This window comes from Hyperoodon ampullatus (assembly GCF_949752795.1).
Source record: "Hyperoodon ampullatus genome assembly, chromosome: 5".
NCBI lineage: Eukaryota > Metazoa > Chordata > Mammalia > Artiodactyla > Ziphiidae > Hyperoodon > Hyperoodon ampullatus.
The window spans coordinates 67,611,974-67,628,714 of NC_136918.1; the positions used below are offsets into that span (position 1 = coordinate 67,611,974).

A 16,741-nucleotide genomic window follows, 5' to 3' on the forward strand; every position below is an offset into this window, starting at 1 on the left:
CCTTTCTCAACAGAGTTTACAATATTACATTTCCTATGCCAGGGGCCACGGTCCCCGCCTTCCATAAGTTAGTACTTTGTGGCCGAGGAGCTCCTTTAACTTTCTAAGACGAAATATCCAGGGGGTGGTATCGTCACAGGATCATCAGCGCTTCCCAAGTTCCCACCTGTTGCGGGACTTGGTTAGAGAGAATGAATCAGATTCGTCTGAAACGTCCTTTGCCTTTTCCACCCACTGTCCCTCCCGCTTTCCGCTGCGCCTCCCGAACGCACGTCACTCCTTCCAGTCCAGGCCCCGAAGCCGGGCCCCCAGACAGTAGAGACCCCTGCCAGGGTAAGGAGCTCGGTTAAGAGGAGGGGGTTGTCCCGACCCGGGATGGAGCAGAGGCTCAGATCCCACTTCCTGTAAAGCCAGCGGAGCTCGCAAAGAATGCTCTGGAAGAGAAGGCTCACCGAAGAAGAAAAGAACGTACTTTAAGTGGGCTTCGACCCCGGACCCCAGACGTCTGGGGTGGGCCGTACATGAGCAAACCAACTCGTTTCCTGGCGTCTCCTTCCCCTTCCCCTTCCCGCCTCTTAATTCTCTTTCGCTTCCTCCCCGTTGCTCCGGGGGCACGTGGTCCCTCCGGGCTCTGCCCCCGCCGCGCCCCTCCTCTCCGGGGCCAGGCCCCGGCCCCTTTCTCCCAGCGTCGCCCGCTTTCCCTTTCCGTTCGCTCTTCCGCCCCCGCTCTCCATCGTTCTTTCTGATTGGTTGAACGCACCGGAGTCTGTTTGGCCAATCGGCGAGCTGGGCTGGCGGCGATGGGCGTGGCCGCGGCGCCGGGGCCCTCAGATCGAGGCTTCCTCCCCCTCTCAGCCGGCAGCGCATTCCGCCGCCGTTACCGCCGCCCGGCCCCACAGTTGTCTTAGCCGGAGCTGCGGTCGCGCTGGGGTTAGGGCGGGGGGTGGGGGGGGAACGGGCGGGGAGAGGAGGAGAAGACCGCGGCGGAGGCAGGTGAGAGGAGGAAGGAAGCGACGCCGCGGCGGGCACAGCACCTCAGGCGGCGGCCCGGTTCCTGGGAGTGTCGGTGCGGCGTGGTGGTTGGGGCGGATCCCGCGGGGCCCGGGCGGGGGAAGGAGTCACCGGCCCGGCCATGGCGGACAACGAGAAACTGGACAACCAACGGCTCAAGAATTTCAAGAACAAAGGACGCGACTTGGAGGTAAACTCGGGGGCGCCGGAGGGGTGGGGGCCGTGGGCCTCGGGTCGATCTACGCCGGGACTCGGAGTGTGGGGAGTAGGGGCGGGAGCCGCCGCCGGGCCGCGGGGGAATGGCGCTGGGGGCCGGCCCGTCCGTGACGCCTGTGCTAACGCGCCGGGAAGTTTGTGTCGGGCCTGGTCCGCCTCCGCCGGGGAGCGAGGTGCCGGGGTACCGCCGGCGCGGCCTAGGCCTGCCCCGAGGAGCCGGCCCGGCTGGGGTGCGAGGGGCTGGGCCGCGCGGCGGGGAGGCCGGGCGCGGCGAGTGCGGAGGAGGCGTGCGTGTGCCGCGCTGCCCGGGTCGGGCCGCGCAGCCCCCATCCCGGTAGCGGCGGAGATTCCGGCTCTCGCTCCCGCACCGACGTCGGGCGCCGCGGGCAGGAGGGCGGTGTGAGGTGGAGGGGGGGACTAGCGTGTGGCGACCGAGTGGGTCTCGGAACTTCCTCAGCGAGGCCTGAGTCGTCTCCACTTAAAGGCATTTTCTCTGGTCTTCCCGACTCCCGCTTTACCCCTGCCTCCCCCCAGTATCCAAACTACAGGAGTCAACTTCTCCGTTGAAAAAAAAACACCCCCGGCGTGAGAGGCCATCCTGGAGATGCTAACAGTGCCTTCCAGCGGCCTGTGTTTTACTATGGATATAGCTGATTCAAGATGTGGCTCACTGTGTGCCCTCTTCCAGGCAAAGGATACCCCTTGTTTCAGCTTGTTCACAAATCTCTTTACCCCCTCCTGAGAGACCACCAGCTGCATTCTTACATAGAGTCCAGAGGGTTATACAAAGCTGTCATCCTCTAGTCTGCAGTATCCTTTCCCTCCACCTGCCGGTGGTGGTGGTAGCGGGGAATGGGGTGGGCCGTGGAGTGGCACCATCACATTTTATTATTTGAAAAGGGTGAAAAGCAACCTTCATTATCTTAAGTTAACAGCTGCTCCTGAGGTTCTTAGGCTACATAAGGTGTGTGGGTTAAGCACACACCCACATCACAGATTTTTAATAGAAGACTTCTTCCCTTCAGATTTAGGCGTCTAGGTAAATAGGGGTTTTTGTTTGTTTTTGTTTTCCATTCTGCATCTGAATCAGGAGGTTAGCTTTTAAGAGAAAGTGGTCAAGTAGTATTTTTTATGTTGTTTCTTTGTACTTTTTTATACTGAGATCTTCAAATTCCCATCATCTGTTTCTGAACTTTGAGCATTTGCTTGACTGAGAAAGTAACTGTCTTTTGGACTTTCCACAGAGCCATTTACTTTCCAAGGCAGTTAGTGCTGTCTTAGTGGGTTTCCTAGTTTGAGGGACTATTTCCTAGTTAAAGTGAAATTTCAGCATCTTTATTGAGATAATTCATATGCTATAGAAATTGCCATTTAAATGTAGAACTTACGATTTTTATTAAGTTTACCTAGTTGTGTAATGATGTGATTAAAATTTTTTTGACCAGTATTAATATTTAAAATGAGGGGGAAAATCACAAATTACAAAACCTAAAAACATAAATACCACAAAGTTACAAACATCCAGAGAAATAGCAGTTAAATCCTTGACAATCCTTCTGATCCTTTTCCCCTCTACATTTCTGGCTGCAATTTTTTTTTTTTTTTTAACGTCTTCACTGAGATGTAATTCAAATACCATACAGTTCACCCATTTGAAGTGGCTTTTGGTGTTTTCACATAGTTGTGCAGCCATCAGCACAGTCAGTCTTAGGACATTTTCATCACCCCCAAAAGAAACCCAAACTCACTAGCAGTCACTCTGTCTTTTTAGATATGCCTGTTCTGGATATTTCATATAAATGGAGTTATACAATATGGGGTCTTTTGTGACTTGCTTCTTTTAGGTAGCATAATGTTTTCAAGGTTCATACACTCTGTAACCAGAATGTATTAGTGCTTCATTCCTTTTTATAGCTGAATATTCCAGTGTGTGGATATACTACATTTTGTTTATTCATTCATCATTTGATAGACTTTTGCACTGTTTCCACTTTTTAACTATTACGCATAATGCTGCTCTGAACATTCATCTACACATTTTTGTGTAGACCTGTGTTTTCAATTCTCTTTGCTTATACACCTAGGTGTGGAATTAGTGGGTCATATGGTAACTTTATTTATTTATTTATTTATTAAACATTTTTATTGGAGTATAATTGCTTTACAATGTTGTGTTAGTTTCTGCTGTATAACAAAGTGAATCAGCTATACGTATACATATGTTCCCATTTCCCCTCCCTCTTTCGTCTCCCTCCCACCCTCCCTATCCCACGCCTCTAGGTGGTCACAAAACACATATGGTAACTTTATGTGGAGTTGCCAAACTATTTTCAGGTGATGCTTATTTTTTGAATTGATGTTTCCCCTTACTGTGTATCTCTTATTATTTTTGTCAAAATAAGATTGTGTTGATTCTATATTAGAACAATATTATGATATGTGACTTTTAAAAAAATAATTATAAATACACATTAGGTAAAATTTTTTTGAGAAGTTCATTGTGCCTTGTGGACATCCTTGTGACTTTGATAACCCTGCGTGTGCATTAGGAATATGAATATTTTCACATTTCCACATAAGGAAATGGAATATGACTTTAAGGGAAAGTCATATTCTCTCCTCGCTTGTGATTTATTCTGTCACATATGCCTGCAATGAGATAGAAACATCTTTTGTTATCCTTAGAGAACACTAGAAGGCCTATTTTGTGTATTTATTCATTACATATATGCCTGTGTCCCTCAAAATACTAATTATGCCCACTTCCTCCTCCCTCAAAATATGGTTTCTGTATTGTGCTACAACAAATTCTAAGAAAATACTGCTTTTTGGTTGATCTTACAGTGACATGTTTCATTGGAAGGTCTTTGAAAAGAAGTATGGACCAGTGCTGTCCAATGAATTTTATTTAAGCTGGTATATCCAAAATACCATTTCAACATGTAATCAGTGTAAAAAAATTTAATGAGGTGTTTCATGTTCTTCTTCTCATACTAGTCTTCAAAATCTGGTCTGTCTTTTACACTTACAGCGGATCTCAATTTGGGCTAGCTACATTTCAGGTTCTTAATAGCTGCATATGGCTAGTGGCTACCTTATTGGACAGCACGGATATAGAGGATAGCATGAGATAATTATAACATTTTTTGGTTTGATCTAACATTGTTTGATTCCAAATTATGATGAGTACAGAGTCTTAAGAGTTTAGTTTAATCTAATCTCTAACTGTGTGTGACTTTGGGAGAATCAGTTAGTCTTAGGGTTCTTTCATCTGTAAAACTAGAGGTCCTTGACATCTGCTTCATGAGTGTTGTGAAGATTAATAGGTTAATGTTAGGAAGATGCCTGGCAATTCTCTGAGCATTTATCACCTTCAGCTTTTCTCAGGGGGAGGAAGGAGATTTAATAGGATTCAGTGGAACCTATTCTCTAACTCCCTTATTTGCAGTTGGCTCTTTGTTTTTTCTCTGTGTGCATATATGTTATGTTGAACTTAAAATTAATGGGAACATTTTTAATGTAGAGAGATGTAATTGCTCACTGAAGGGCAGTTTGGGCACAGGGAATTAGTGACCCTTGTAAAGTCAGAATTTCTAAGTGTTGGAATTGAAACTGATTCCATAGCCTTCAGTCTGATAGTTATTCCTGTGTTACATTCTACCATTCTGGCTCCTCCAAAATATGGTCATGCTAACTTCTTGAAAGATAAAAGCATTAAAGAAGTTATATGTCAGTATCCATTTAAAATAACTTGTAGGAACTGTCAGATGACATTCAGGGTGTGGTTTCTTTTGTGCAGTGTGGTAGAGGATCATCATTATTAGCTTCAGATAGTAACCATAGCGAGGGTATGCACAGTGCAACACAGGAAATGGGTAGTGACCAAATTTCAAAATAAAAATGTGTCAGAATAAAGCAAATTAATCTCATCTCGCTTATGTTTTAAAAGTAGAGGGGGAATTCTCTTATAGACTTTCTAATAAACCTGCATAATTTTTATAGACGTTCTGAGGTTATCCAGGATTGAATAGAGCATAAGTTATGTTAGAAAATAATTAGATCTTATAAAAACACTACTTTAAGAAAAATACTTATCCTAAAAATAAAAGAATACTAAAATGCTACATAATTGGAAACTTGTCATCGTCCACACAGCATCAGATATGAAGTCAGCTTGAACTTCAGGAAAAAATAGTTGCTTGGTTGGCAAGAGTTTAATAAATTGATCAGCTGTTTTATTGTTTAGAAATGGCCTTGGTGATTTGTTAAACTGTACAGAGTGAAAGGCATTGTTAAGCTATTAAGTCTTGTTAACTTTTAGAGACTGACCTCTCTCATCACAAATCTTGGAACATATTTACTATACTTAAAATAACCACTGTCTAATTTTTCATATAATAGTCCAAGCATGTGACAATATGAAATATCTGATAGAAATATAGTTGGGAATTAAATAATTGTTTTTGTGCTTCCTTTCATCTTTCCTAGTTTATAAGGCAACCAATTTCAGAATTGCTTCATTGATAATTTTCTTAGAGATATCAAGATGTCATTTTTCATAGAGACTAGTATGTCAAATGTGAATATAACAAGATTGGGAAGAGTTGTAGGAGTGATTTAGCTTTAAAAGAATGAAACAACTTTAGGAAAAATGTATAGGTAATTTTTAAACATTGATCTCTTATATCTGATAGTGGTTTTAAATGTTTACTGGAGCAGCATTCATCTACTTGAGGCCTATAATGGTGAAATGAGAGCTTGTCAAATCTAACCTTGAACAATGATTGTGATACTCACTGGTTTAGTTTTGGAACAGAGCAGAAGTCTGATTAAAGGGAACTAACTTCTTGAGCGTCTACTGTATATGCTTTTAATTGTATTCTCATTTCTCTCAGTCATGTAAGTAGGAAGTATTATTATGTAAAGAAAAAAATTCTAGAGTTAAGTGATATAATAGCATAACATTCAAGGGAATGGTCTTAACTCAGGAATGTCAAAGTGAAGTCAATACTATTTGTACTGTACTATATTACCTCCCTTTAACTTCTCTCAGCCTTAATACAGATCTCAAAGTTGATTAAAAGGCTATATGTGAAAGCACCTAGCATAGTACATGGGGTATATAATAGGCATTCAGTAAGTATTGTTTCCTTTTTTTTTTAAACCAGAGATCTTTTTGGAAATTGTGTTTTATTTGTGGACTTTAAACTAGAGAACACAATCTGTTTACTTACTGTGCTTTCCATTTAAGTTTAATAAGACAGGCATGAGGGAGACTTCTTTCTTCCATAGATAAAATGAAAACAATCTTTATATTGGCACCTACTAAATAAGGACAATATATATGTGCTTGTTATGGTCTTAGTTCAGAAATTTTCAGAGCTTTGGGGCTCAAGACCCATTTATGCGGTTAAGAATAAGGATCCTCAAAAAGCTTTATTTGGGGGTCTTCCCTGGTGGCACAGTGGTTAAGAGTCCACCTGCCAATGCAGGGGACACGGGTTTGGGCCCTGGTCCGGGAAGATCCCACATGCCGTGGAGCAACAAAGCCCTTGCGCCACAGCTACTGAGCCTGTGCTCTAGAGCCTGCGAGCCACAACTACTGAGCCTGCCTGCCACAACTACTGAAGCCCGCGTGCCTAGAGCCCGTGCTCTGCAACAAGAGAAGTCACCGCAATGAGAAGCCCATGCACCACAACGAAGAGTAGCCCCTGCTGGCTGCAACTAGAGAAAGCCCACGTGCAGCAACGAAGACACAATGCAGCCAAAATAAATAAATAAATGTGTTTTTAAAAATTAAAAAAAAAAGCTTTATTTGGGAGTTTCTATTAATATGTTTTTACCATTTTAGAAACTAAAAGAATTTTTAAAAATATTAACTCAAAAGTAACACTAATAAAGCTGTTTTTTAAAAAATAAATTTATTTATTTATTTTTGGCTGCTTTGGGTCTTCGTTGCTGTGCACATGTGGCGAGTAGGGGCTACTCTTTGTTGCAGTGCGCGGGCTTCTCATTGTGGTGGCTTCTCATTGCGGAGCATGGACTCTAGGCACACAGGCTTCAGTAGTTGTGGCACACGGGCTCAGTAGCTGTGGCTCGTGAGCTCTAGAGTGCATACTCAGTAGTTGTGGTGCACGGGCTTAATTGTACCACGGCATGTGGGATCTTCCCGGATCAGGGCTCGAACTCGTGTCGCCTGCGTTGGCAGGTGATTCTTAACCACTGCGTTACCAGGGAGGTCCCAAAGCTGTTTTATATTAACATAAATTTCTAACCGAAGATAACTTATTTTTTAAAACCCAAAAAATTTGGTGAGAAGAATGGCCATGTTTAACATTTTTTTGAGTCTCTTTAATGTTTGGCTCAAGTAAAGATAGCTGAATTCCCATAACTTTTTTTTTTTTTAGATTTATTTCATTTATTTATTTATTTTTTGGCTGCGTTGGGTCTTCTGTTGCTGTGCACGGGCTTTCTCTAGTTCCCGCGAGTGGGGGCTACTCTTCGTTGCAGTGCGAGGGCTTCTCATTGCGGTGGCTTCTCCTGTTGCGGCGCACAGGCTCCAGGCGCGGAGGCTTCAGTAGTTGTGGCACACGGGCTTCAGTAGTTGTGGCGCACGGGCTTTGTTGCTCTGCGGCATGTGGGATCTTCCTGGACCAGGGCTCGAACCCGTGTCCCCTGCATTGGCAGGCGGATTCTTAACCACTGTGCCACCAGGGGAGCCCCCTCATGTCTATTTCTGAATTCAATCTTTTGGTATGTTCTTTTGGTTGAAGTATATGAAGAACATCCAACTTCATACAGTAGGCAGTTGGAAAAGGGAGGAACGTTTAATAGCCTTTACAGATAATTAAGGAAATTATTCTTTGATATACCATATCATACCATATATGCCAAAACTCCAGAAATAACACTTTCTTAAAAGTTAGTTGCAATGTGGAATCAGAAGCCGTATTAGTAAACTTTTCTTACTTTGTTACATTAAAATCCATTGGTCTGTCTTGCACTTGGACATGCCTGATTTTGTAACATCATGTATTGGTCATTTGGAAAATATTAGTTCACTGAGTTGTGTAGATCTTCCGAATGCTGACACATTTTATTTTACAATAAAAATTCACAATTATTAGTATCGCCACGTAGCTCATCAGAAAAATCTTAAATATTGGTAATCTGTCAAGCTCACAGTGGTAGATACAAGTTTTCCAAAATTCTTATCTTCACTTGAAAGCTCAAATTTTGTCATTAGCAAGAAATACTTTAAGTTGTTTTCCTTGAAGCCGTAAGTTCACTTTGCTCATTTTTATGAAAACATCTGCCAGACACTTTCTGAATAGCCATAATTTGTCTCTCAGTTGTTCTTTCAAGTAAAAGTGATGTTCCATGAAAAAAGTGGCTAGTTCAATTAGCAACTCAAAACAGTCCCACAAATACTTTTTCCTGAAACAGTCATTCTGCTGCAGAAGGGGGTATGCTGTAGAAATGGTTTATGTGTAATCCCCATTTTATCACAAAATTTTAGAAAGAAAAGGCCAGTTTTTAATAAAAGTAATTTTTTTACTGTTTCATCAAGGACATTATTCTTTTTTTTAACATTTTTTTCTCTTTTTTAAAAATTTATTTTATTTATTTATTTTTGGCTGCGTTGGGTCTTTGTTGCTGTGCACGGGCTTTCTCTAGTTGCGGTGAGCGGCAGCTACTCTTCATTGCGGTGCGTGGGATTCTCATTGCAGTGACTTCTCTTGTTGTGGAGCACGGGCTCTAGGTGCACGAGCTTCAGTAGTTGTGGCACGCGGGCTTAGTAGTTGTGGCACGCGGGCTCTAGAGCACAGGCTCAGTAGCTGTGGCGCACGGGCTTAGTTGCTTCACGGGATGTGGGATCTTCCCGGACCAGGGCTTGAACCTGTGTCCCCTGCATTGGCAGGAGGATTCTTAACCACTGCGCCATCAGGGAAGCCCCTCATCAAGGACATTCTTCAGTGAACAGGCTTTTTTTTTTTTTTAACTGAAACACAATGACTATTATTACAGCTTGGTGACATTGCCTTAATTCATGCTAAAGCACCAGCGGCTTTATCTATTGCAGTGCAGTACAGTGCAAATGTTAACATAATAAAAAATTAGTAGTAGTAATTTAAGAAAACAGTTTTGACCTTGTGGACCCTCTGAAGAAGTCTCAGTGTCCCCACAGGGGCCCACTGACCACACTTTAAGAATCACTGTCTGTGTTATTATTGTTGCTTCTGTTATAGGTGATTGTCACTTTTAATTAAAAGACTCTTGAAGGGCTTTATAGTATCACAGTTAAATAACATGGACTATGGAGTCATACCTGGATTTGAACCCTAGTTCCTTTGTTTAATAGTTATGGAAGTTAACTTAATCTCTTTAAACTACTTAAATGCTTAATAGTGCATGGCATGTAGTGCAGGTAGAGTGAATGGTGGCTGTTTTTATTTCTACCATCTTGCTTCATCATACATTACATCCAAATAACCCCCTGTGTTCCCTGTCAGATTAACATTTTGTTTGCAGTTCCTTTTGTACCACTGTGCACCATAATTCAAATCACATCACATGAATTGGAGAAGGCTTCTTTTTCCCTTCATTAGCACTCAAGTGAAAGCCTACTTTCTCCTGCATGCTTAACCAAATTGTCACAGAATTACTAGTTTCTGACTTCCTTTTTCTAATCCTGTGTTGTAAGTAGGTTAGTAAATACTTTATGAAGATTTTGTAAGTGTTGTCCCATAAGACTGTAAATTTAACCACAAAATAGCTCTGATTCACACTATTTGGTACACGTAATGAAAAATGGTTTAAGGCCATAGACATTTACTGGTACTACAAGATTAGCTTGATTATTTACAATGCTAAACTGTTTTCTGTTACTGTTTATTTACTGTTAGGACAAAATTTGATTAGCTATCACTTTTACCCTAAATTTAATTTACCTTCAACTTAATGTAAATTACATTTTCAATAATGGTGTATTTTGGCAAACCTGAAATTTCTTTAAATTTGTATTAACAAAAGTCAGAATCCTAAGATAATGTGGTATTTCATAATTTGGTGATAAACATATTTTTAATATTAGAAAGCAAATTATGTTCTGTCTCAGTTTCTAGTTCTTTAAATGAAAGCTTTAGTTGCCCAGTATCTACTCTTAATACTTGTTTCAGTTTTTACAGCATGTATGGTTCCTTAAAGTAAGTGTTATGTGAATTTAGTTACAGTAGTTGTATCCTGAAGGCCCTACAGTTAGTCTCTACCTGGTTGTATTAAATGATCCTAACCTTTTTGCCACCCATCCTGCCTATTCCCCTGTTCCTCTTTAGCCACTTTCAGCTGTTGCAGGTCCAGAAAAGAAAAAAGCAAAATAAAGTCTTAAGATTTTTGAATAATTGTTACATTACTCTTGGTTCTTTAGTAATTATGAAACCCAATATTTTCTGTCTTTGTTTAGAATAGTGGCTTTAAATACCATAAACTCTTTTTCCATAATGTTGATATTAAAAGTTAGGTCTGATAGCTTTAGGCTGAAAGAGCTGATTTTTTAATATTATACAGTTTTGTTTTGGGGAACAGAAACCCAGCTAAAATTAGTTAAAGCAAAGTGGGGGAATCTGGCTCTCATAACCCAGTAAGTTCAAAGACATAGCTCACATTATAAGAGTTCTAATGAAAGTCTAGGGAGGACTCTGATTGATCAAGATTTGATTGCATACTTACGCCTGAATTAATCACTGTGGGCAGAGGAATGTGGTTCTGTGGTTGGCCAGCACAAAGTCATGTGCCATAGGCCATGTGTGTGTGTGGTGGGGTGCTTTTGTTGGGGGAGGGTGTTGGCACCTCCACTTAAACCACAGGTTTCACAAAAGAGTGAGGGGTCTGTTAGAGTAAGAAGAACGGAAGAAAAAGCCTATTGAAGACAAAATTATAAAGCACTACCATCCAATACAGATGTAGAATGGTTTCTTATTTTGCCTTTGACTATTATGTAGAGGTGTTCACAGGTATAGCTACAGAATTGAGTTCATTGTTGATCAACTGTTTTCTCAAACGTCTTATATCAGAGTTTTCACACTTTTTTCTCTTAATGCCTTGAATAAGTTTTCCCAATTCCCTTTTGTTCTCCAGCTTTAAAATGGTATTATCTTTAAATTATGACAAAGCTTATTTAGGACCAATAAACAAATAAAATGTATGATCCAACAGCATTAGTCGTTAAGCTGAAAACCATAATGAGATACCACTTGACACCTACTAGCATAGCTGTAAGCAAAAAGATAGACAATAACAAGTGTTGATGAGGATGTTGAGAAAGTGGAACCCTCATACATGGCTGATGAGAATGTAAAATGGTGCAGCCACTTTGGAATGCAGTTTGGCAGTTCCTTAAAAAGTTAAAGGGTTAACATGTGACCCAGCAGTTCCACTCCTAGGTATAAAACCCAAAAGAATTGAAAACAAGTGTCTGCACAAAAACTTGTACATGAATGTTCATAGTAGCATTGTCTAAAATAGGCAAAACATGGAAACAACCCAAATGTCCATCAACTGATGAATTGATAAACAAAACCTGGATACGCATACAGTGGAATATTATTCTACCATAAAAAGGAATGAAGTACTGCTACATGCTACTACATGGATGAACCTTGAAAAAATGCTAAGAAGCCAGTCACAAAAGTTCACATATTCTGTAATTCCATTTATACGAAATGTCCAGGATAGGCAAATCCAAAGAGACAAAGTTGATTAGTGGTTGCCAAGGCCTTGGGACAAGGGGCACATGGGGACTGGCTGCTAATAGGTATAGGGCTTTTTGTGGTAAAGAATATGATCTGGAATTGGATGGTGGTGATTGATGTGCAACTTTGTGAATATACTAAAAACGACAGAATTTTACACTTTAAATGAGTGAATTGTATGTGAATTATATCTCACTAAAGTTGTAGCTTAATTAAGAGAAATAAGTAGGGCTTGTGGCAACTTTCTACTACCTAAGGGTCACAGGTGAACTCTTGGTAGCTCTTTTTCACTCACTTTTTATCTACCCTTCCTTGTATTGAATTCATTTGTTCAGCAAGTAACTACTCAGTTTCTGTGTCTGAGGTTCTGTTGTAAGCAGTGAGGCTAGAGCAATGAATAACACAGGCTAAATTCCTATTCTCATGGTTTTACATTCTAGAAGGTCAAGATTTCTCAGATCCCTGCTCTAAACTGACCCTGTGGTGATATTTAACCACTGTGAGCTAGTGTTGTAGTAGATCCCTTATCTTTCTTTCCTAAACTCAAATTTATAATAAATAACATACCTTAAATGTGAAAGGAAAGGATATCCTAAATGTTTGGCATCCAATAACTCTTCCCTTAAGATTTGTGGAAAAGGTTGATTTTTAGAATGAGAAGACCTAGGATTGCATCTCATGAGCTATATGCCATCAGGAAAGCTTTATAATAATTTTTTTAGCCTCAATTTCTGTAAAATTAAAATCCCACTTTAGTGGATACTTTCTTTGATTAAGCTTTTAAAAATGCAAGGAATAGGGACTTCCCTGGCCGCCCAGTGGTTAGGACTCAGCGCTTTCACTGCGGAGGGGCCTGGGTTCAGTCCCTGGTCGGGGAATTAAGATCCCACAAGCCCACTACGCGGCCAAAAAAAAAAAAGAGAGAGAGAATGCAAGGAACACCCTTACTCAGACTATGTCAAATAAGGGTGGGGTGTTAGGAACATTAAGGAACCAGTTCTCACATTATCCCAGATATTTCAGGTAGGAGTATCTTGGTAGGAATTCATGGATCTTTGCTCTACTGCTCTGCCAGCCACTAATTCAGCTACTAAATTTTATTTTTCCTGGGTACTGACTCTCTTAGTCTTTATATAATTTTCTTGTTGAATTACTGAGAGAATCTGCTTATGCTGATAAGCTCTGCCCAAACTGAGGCAGATTGTTTTTACTGCTGGCCTGCTTATGGATTGGCTTTTCCCCTTCACCTCCTCCACCAGTCAACTGTGGTGTGGGGAAGGGGGGTGTCACATAAGTAACATCCTTTGCTGGCTTTGCAACAACATCCCTGGAAAGAGAAGTTTCTCTATGATAAGGTTGTAAGTATGATGTTATTTAGTCAATGTCACTCCATTCTTACTTTTCTGTTTGTTTTGTACTCACTGTTAAAATCTGGGGCAAATCATTATTACCTCATCTCTACAGTGGTTGCTTTATTTCTGCTATTGCTCTGCTCTAATTCATAAAATAACCAGCGTGGTTCTTTTAAAAAATAAGTAAATCATATCAATGCTCCTCCTCTGCTTCAGTTGCATCCCACCACATTTAGCTTTCAAACTCCTTACTGAGACCTTTAAGGCCTTGCCAAATCTGGTCCCTGTCTCCTTCTCCTACCTCTCTCTCTCTTATTATCTCCTTTTACTATGCTCTCATTCATCTTCTTTTAATTCCTCTAACTCTAACACATTAATAGCCTTCTCCAGGCCTTTCACACATGCTGCTCTGTCAGAATGCCCTTCCCACTCCCTTTATCTTCATCCCCTTTCCTTCACCTGCCTGGTTATTTCTCATCTTTTGAATCTTCAATATCATTTACTTAGAGGCCATCCCTGAACAGGCTAGTTGAAAGTTAAATCCCCTTGTTGTTTTCCTTAAGAATACGTATCATAATTTGTTAGTGTATTTACTCAATGTTAAATTCTCCCATCAGACTATAAGCTCCCTGAGAGTATGAACCTTGTCTATTTTGTATACCACTCTATTCTTAATTCTCGTCACAGAACCTGGCAGATAAGTGGCACTTAAGTAAATACTTGTGGAAATCAAATGCAACTTTAAAAAAGAAAAAAAAAAAGTCATGTACTCTGATTAGAATTAGTGACTAAATCAAATTTTTCAAATCAAGTTAATTTTTCTCTCTCTTTAAAAATGTTTGTTTATTTATTTATTTATTTTGGCTGCGCTGGGTCTTTGTTGCGGCACGTGGGATCTTCGTTGCAGCATGTGGGCTTCTTAGTTGCGGCATGCATGTAGAATCTAGTTCCCGGACCAGAGATCAAATCTGGCCCCCCTGTATTGAGAGCTCAGAGTCTTACCCACTGGACCACCAGGAAAGTCCCAAGTTAATTTTTTTCTTTTGAAATGGTAATGGCATGGTAATTGTAGAAATTTTTTATAAAAATGGAAAAATAAAATAATCCTCCATAATCTTACTGCTGTTAATCTTTTGGAATGTTTCCTTTTTCTTGTGTACATTTTGAAATATATTTGGACTTAATTTGGGTTCTAATGAGAATAACTCATAGTAGAATATAGCAAAGTTTCTTAAGTTTGGCACTATTGACATCTTGGGCCAGATAATTCTTTGTTGTGGGAAACTTCCCTGTGCGTTGTAGGATGTTTAGTAGCATCCCTTGCCTCTGCCCATTTGATTCCAGTAGCATGTCTGTCCCCTTCCCCCCAAGTTGTAAAAACCAAAATTGTCTCTAGAAATTACCAAATGTCCCTTGAGTGGCAAAATCATCCTGGGTGAGAACCATTGGGATGCAGTCTTGTGGGATATAAAATTAACCAACACTAACAAGGAACAACCTGAAAAGGAAATTGAGAGGCACACCCATTTACAGCAGCATCAAAAGGAATATAATACTTAGGAATAAAACTAACCAATGAGAAGAAAAACTTTTACACTGAAAACTGTAAAATGTTGCTGAAAGAAATTAAAGGGGACACAAATAAATGGAAAGACATATTGTGTTCATGGATAGAAAGACTTATTATTGTTAAATGTCTGTACTACCTAAAGTGACCTACAGATTTAATGCAGTCTCTATCAAAATCTCAGTGGTATTATTTGTAGAAATAGAAAAATCCATCTTAAAATTCATGTGGAATCTCAACGGGCCCCAAATAGCCAAAAGGAATCTTGAAAAAGAAGATAAAGTTGGAGGTCTCATACTTCCTGATTTTAAAACTTAGTACAAAGCTACAGTAATGAAAACTGTGATATTTGCATAAAGTCAGACATATAGACCAATGGAATAGAATGAGGAGCCCAGAAATAAACCCTAGCATGTATGGGCAAATGATTTTTGGTGAGGGTGCCAAGACCATTCAGTGGTAAAAGGACAGTCTTTTCAACAAATGGTGCTGGGAATATTTGATATCCACAAGCCAAAGAATGAAGTTGGACCCTAACCTAATACCATATGCAAAAATTAACTCAAAATGTATCGAGCCTAAATATAAGACAAAACAATAAAACTCTTAGAAGAAAACGTAGGACAAAGGCTTCATGACATGAAACTAGCAGTGATTTCTTGGATATGACACCAAAAGCATAGGTGACAAAAGAGAAAATAGGTAAATTGGACTACATCAAACGTTAAGATTTCTGTACATAAAAGGACCCAGTCAACATTGTGAAAAGGCAACTGGCGGAATGGGAGAAAATACTTGCACATCTAATATGTGGTTAACATCCAGAATATATAAAGAATTCCTACAACTCAATAACAAAAAAAACCCCTCTATTTTAAAATGGGCAAAGGATTTGAATAAACATATCTCCAAAGAAGATATACAAGTGGCCAAAAAGCATATGAAAAGGTGTTCAACATTACTAGTTATTGAGGAAGTGCAGATCAAAACCACAATGGGATACCACCTTATACCCATTAGAATGACTACTGAAAAAAACAAAATCCAAAAAAAAAAAAAAAACAACCCCAGAAAATAACAAGCATTGATGAAGAAGTGGAGAAATTGGTACCATGGTACACTGTTGGTGAGAATGCAAAATGGTTCAGCCACTATGGAAAATGGTATGGTGATTCCTCAAAAAATTAAAAATAGAATTACCATATGACCCAGCAACTCCACTCCTGGGTTCGGAATATACCCAAAAGAATTGAAAAGGACTTGAAAGAGGTATTTGTACCCTTAATAGTCATAGCAGCATTATCTGCAGTAGTCAAAAGGTGGAAGCAAACCAAGTGTCCTTCAGTGGGTGAATGGACAAATAAAATGTGGTATATGCATGGGCATCGGGTGCACAAAAATGCGAATGTACTTTACTGAACTCTTCACTTAAGAATTATTATGATGGCAAATTTTACATTTTTTAATAAAAATTTTTTAGTTAAAAATGGTTATGATAGTACGTTTTATGTCGTGTATTTTACCACAATTTAAAAAAAGAAAAGAAAAAACACCTGACAACCAATGTTAGTGAGGATGTGGAGCAAGGGGAAGTCTCATTCATTGCTGGTGGGAATACAAATTGGTACAGCCACGTTGAAAGGCAGTTTGGCAAGGTTTCTTACTCTTACCATACAATTCATTAATCACACTCTTTGGTTTTTATGCAAATGAAGGTAAGTAAACTATGATAAATTGAGACAATGGAATATTATTCAGCACTAAGAAAAAATGTTCTATCAAACTATTAAAAGACATGGAAGAAGCTTAAATATATACTACTAAATGAAAGATGCCAATCTAAA

The 16,741-nt window shown here is 40.0% G+C and overlaps 1 protein-coding gene across 1 annotated transcript in view; it reads left to right on the forward strand.

Annotated features, from left to right (window-relative positions):
• Nucleotides 1-1,028: 1,028 nt before the first annotated feature.
• Nucleotides 1,029-16,741, forward strand: part of KPNA4 (karyopherin subunit alpha 4) — a 53,117-nt gene continuing 37,404 nt past the window's right edge. The window contains exon 1 of the mRNA XM_079704991.1: nucleotides 1,029-1,201. Within this exon, the coding sequence (XP_079561117.1) occupies nucleotides 1,133-1,201 (69 nt within the window). The 5' untranslated portion in view covers nucleotides 1,029-1,132. The remainder of the gene's footprint in view (nucleotides 1,202-16,741) is intronic.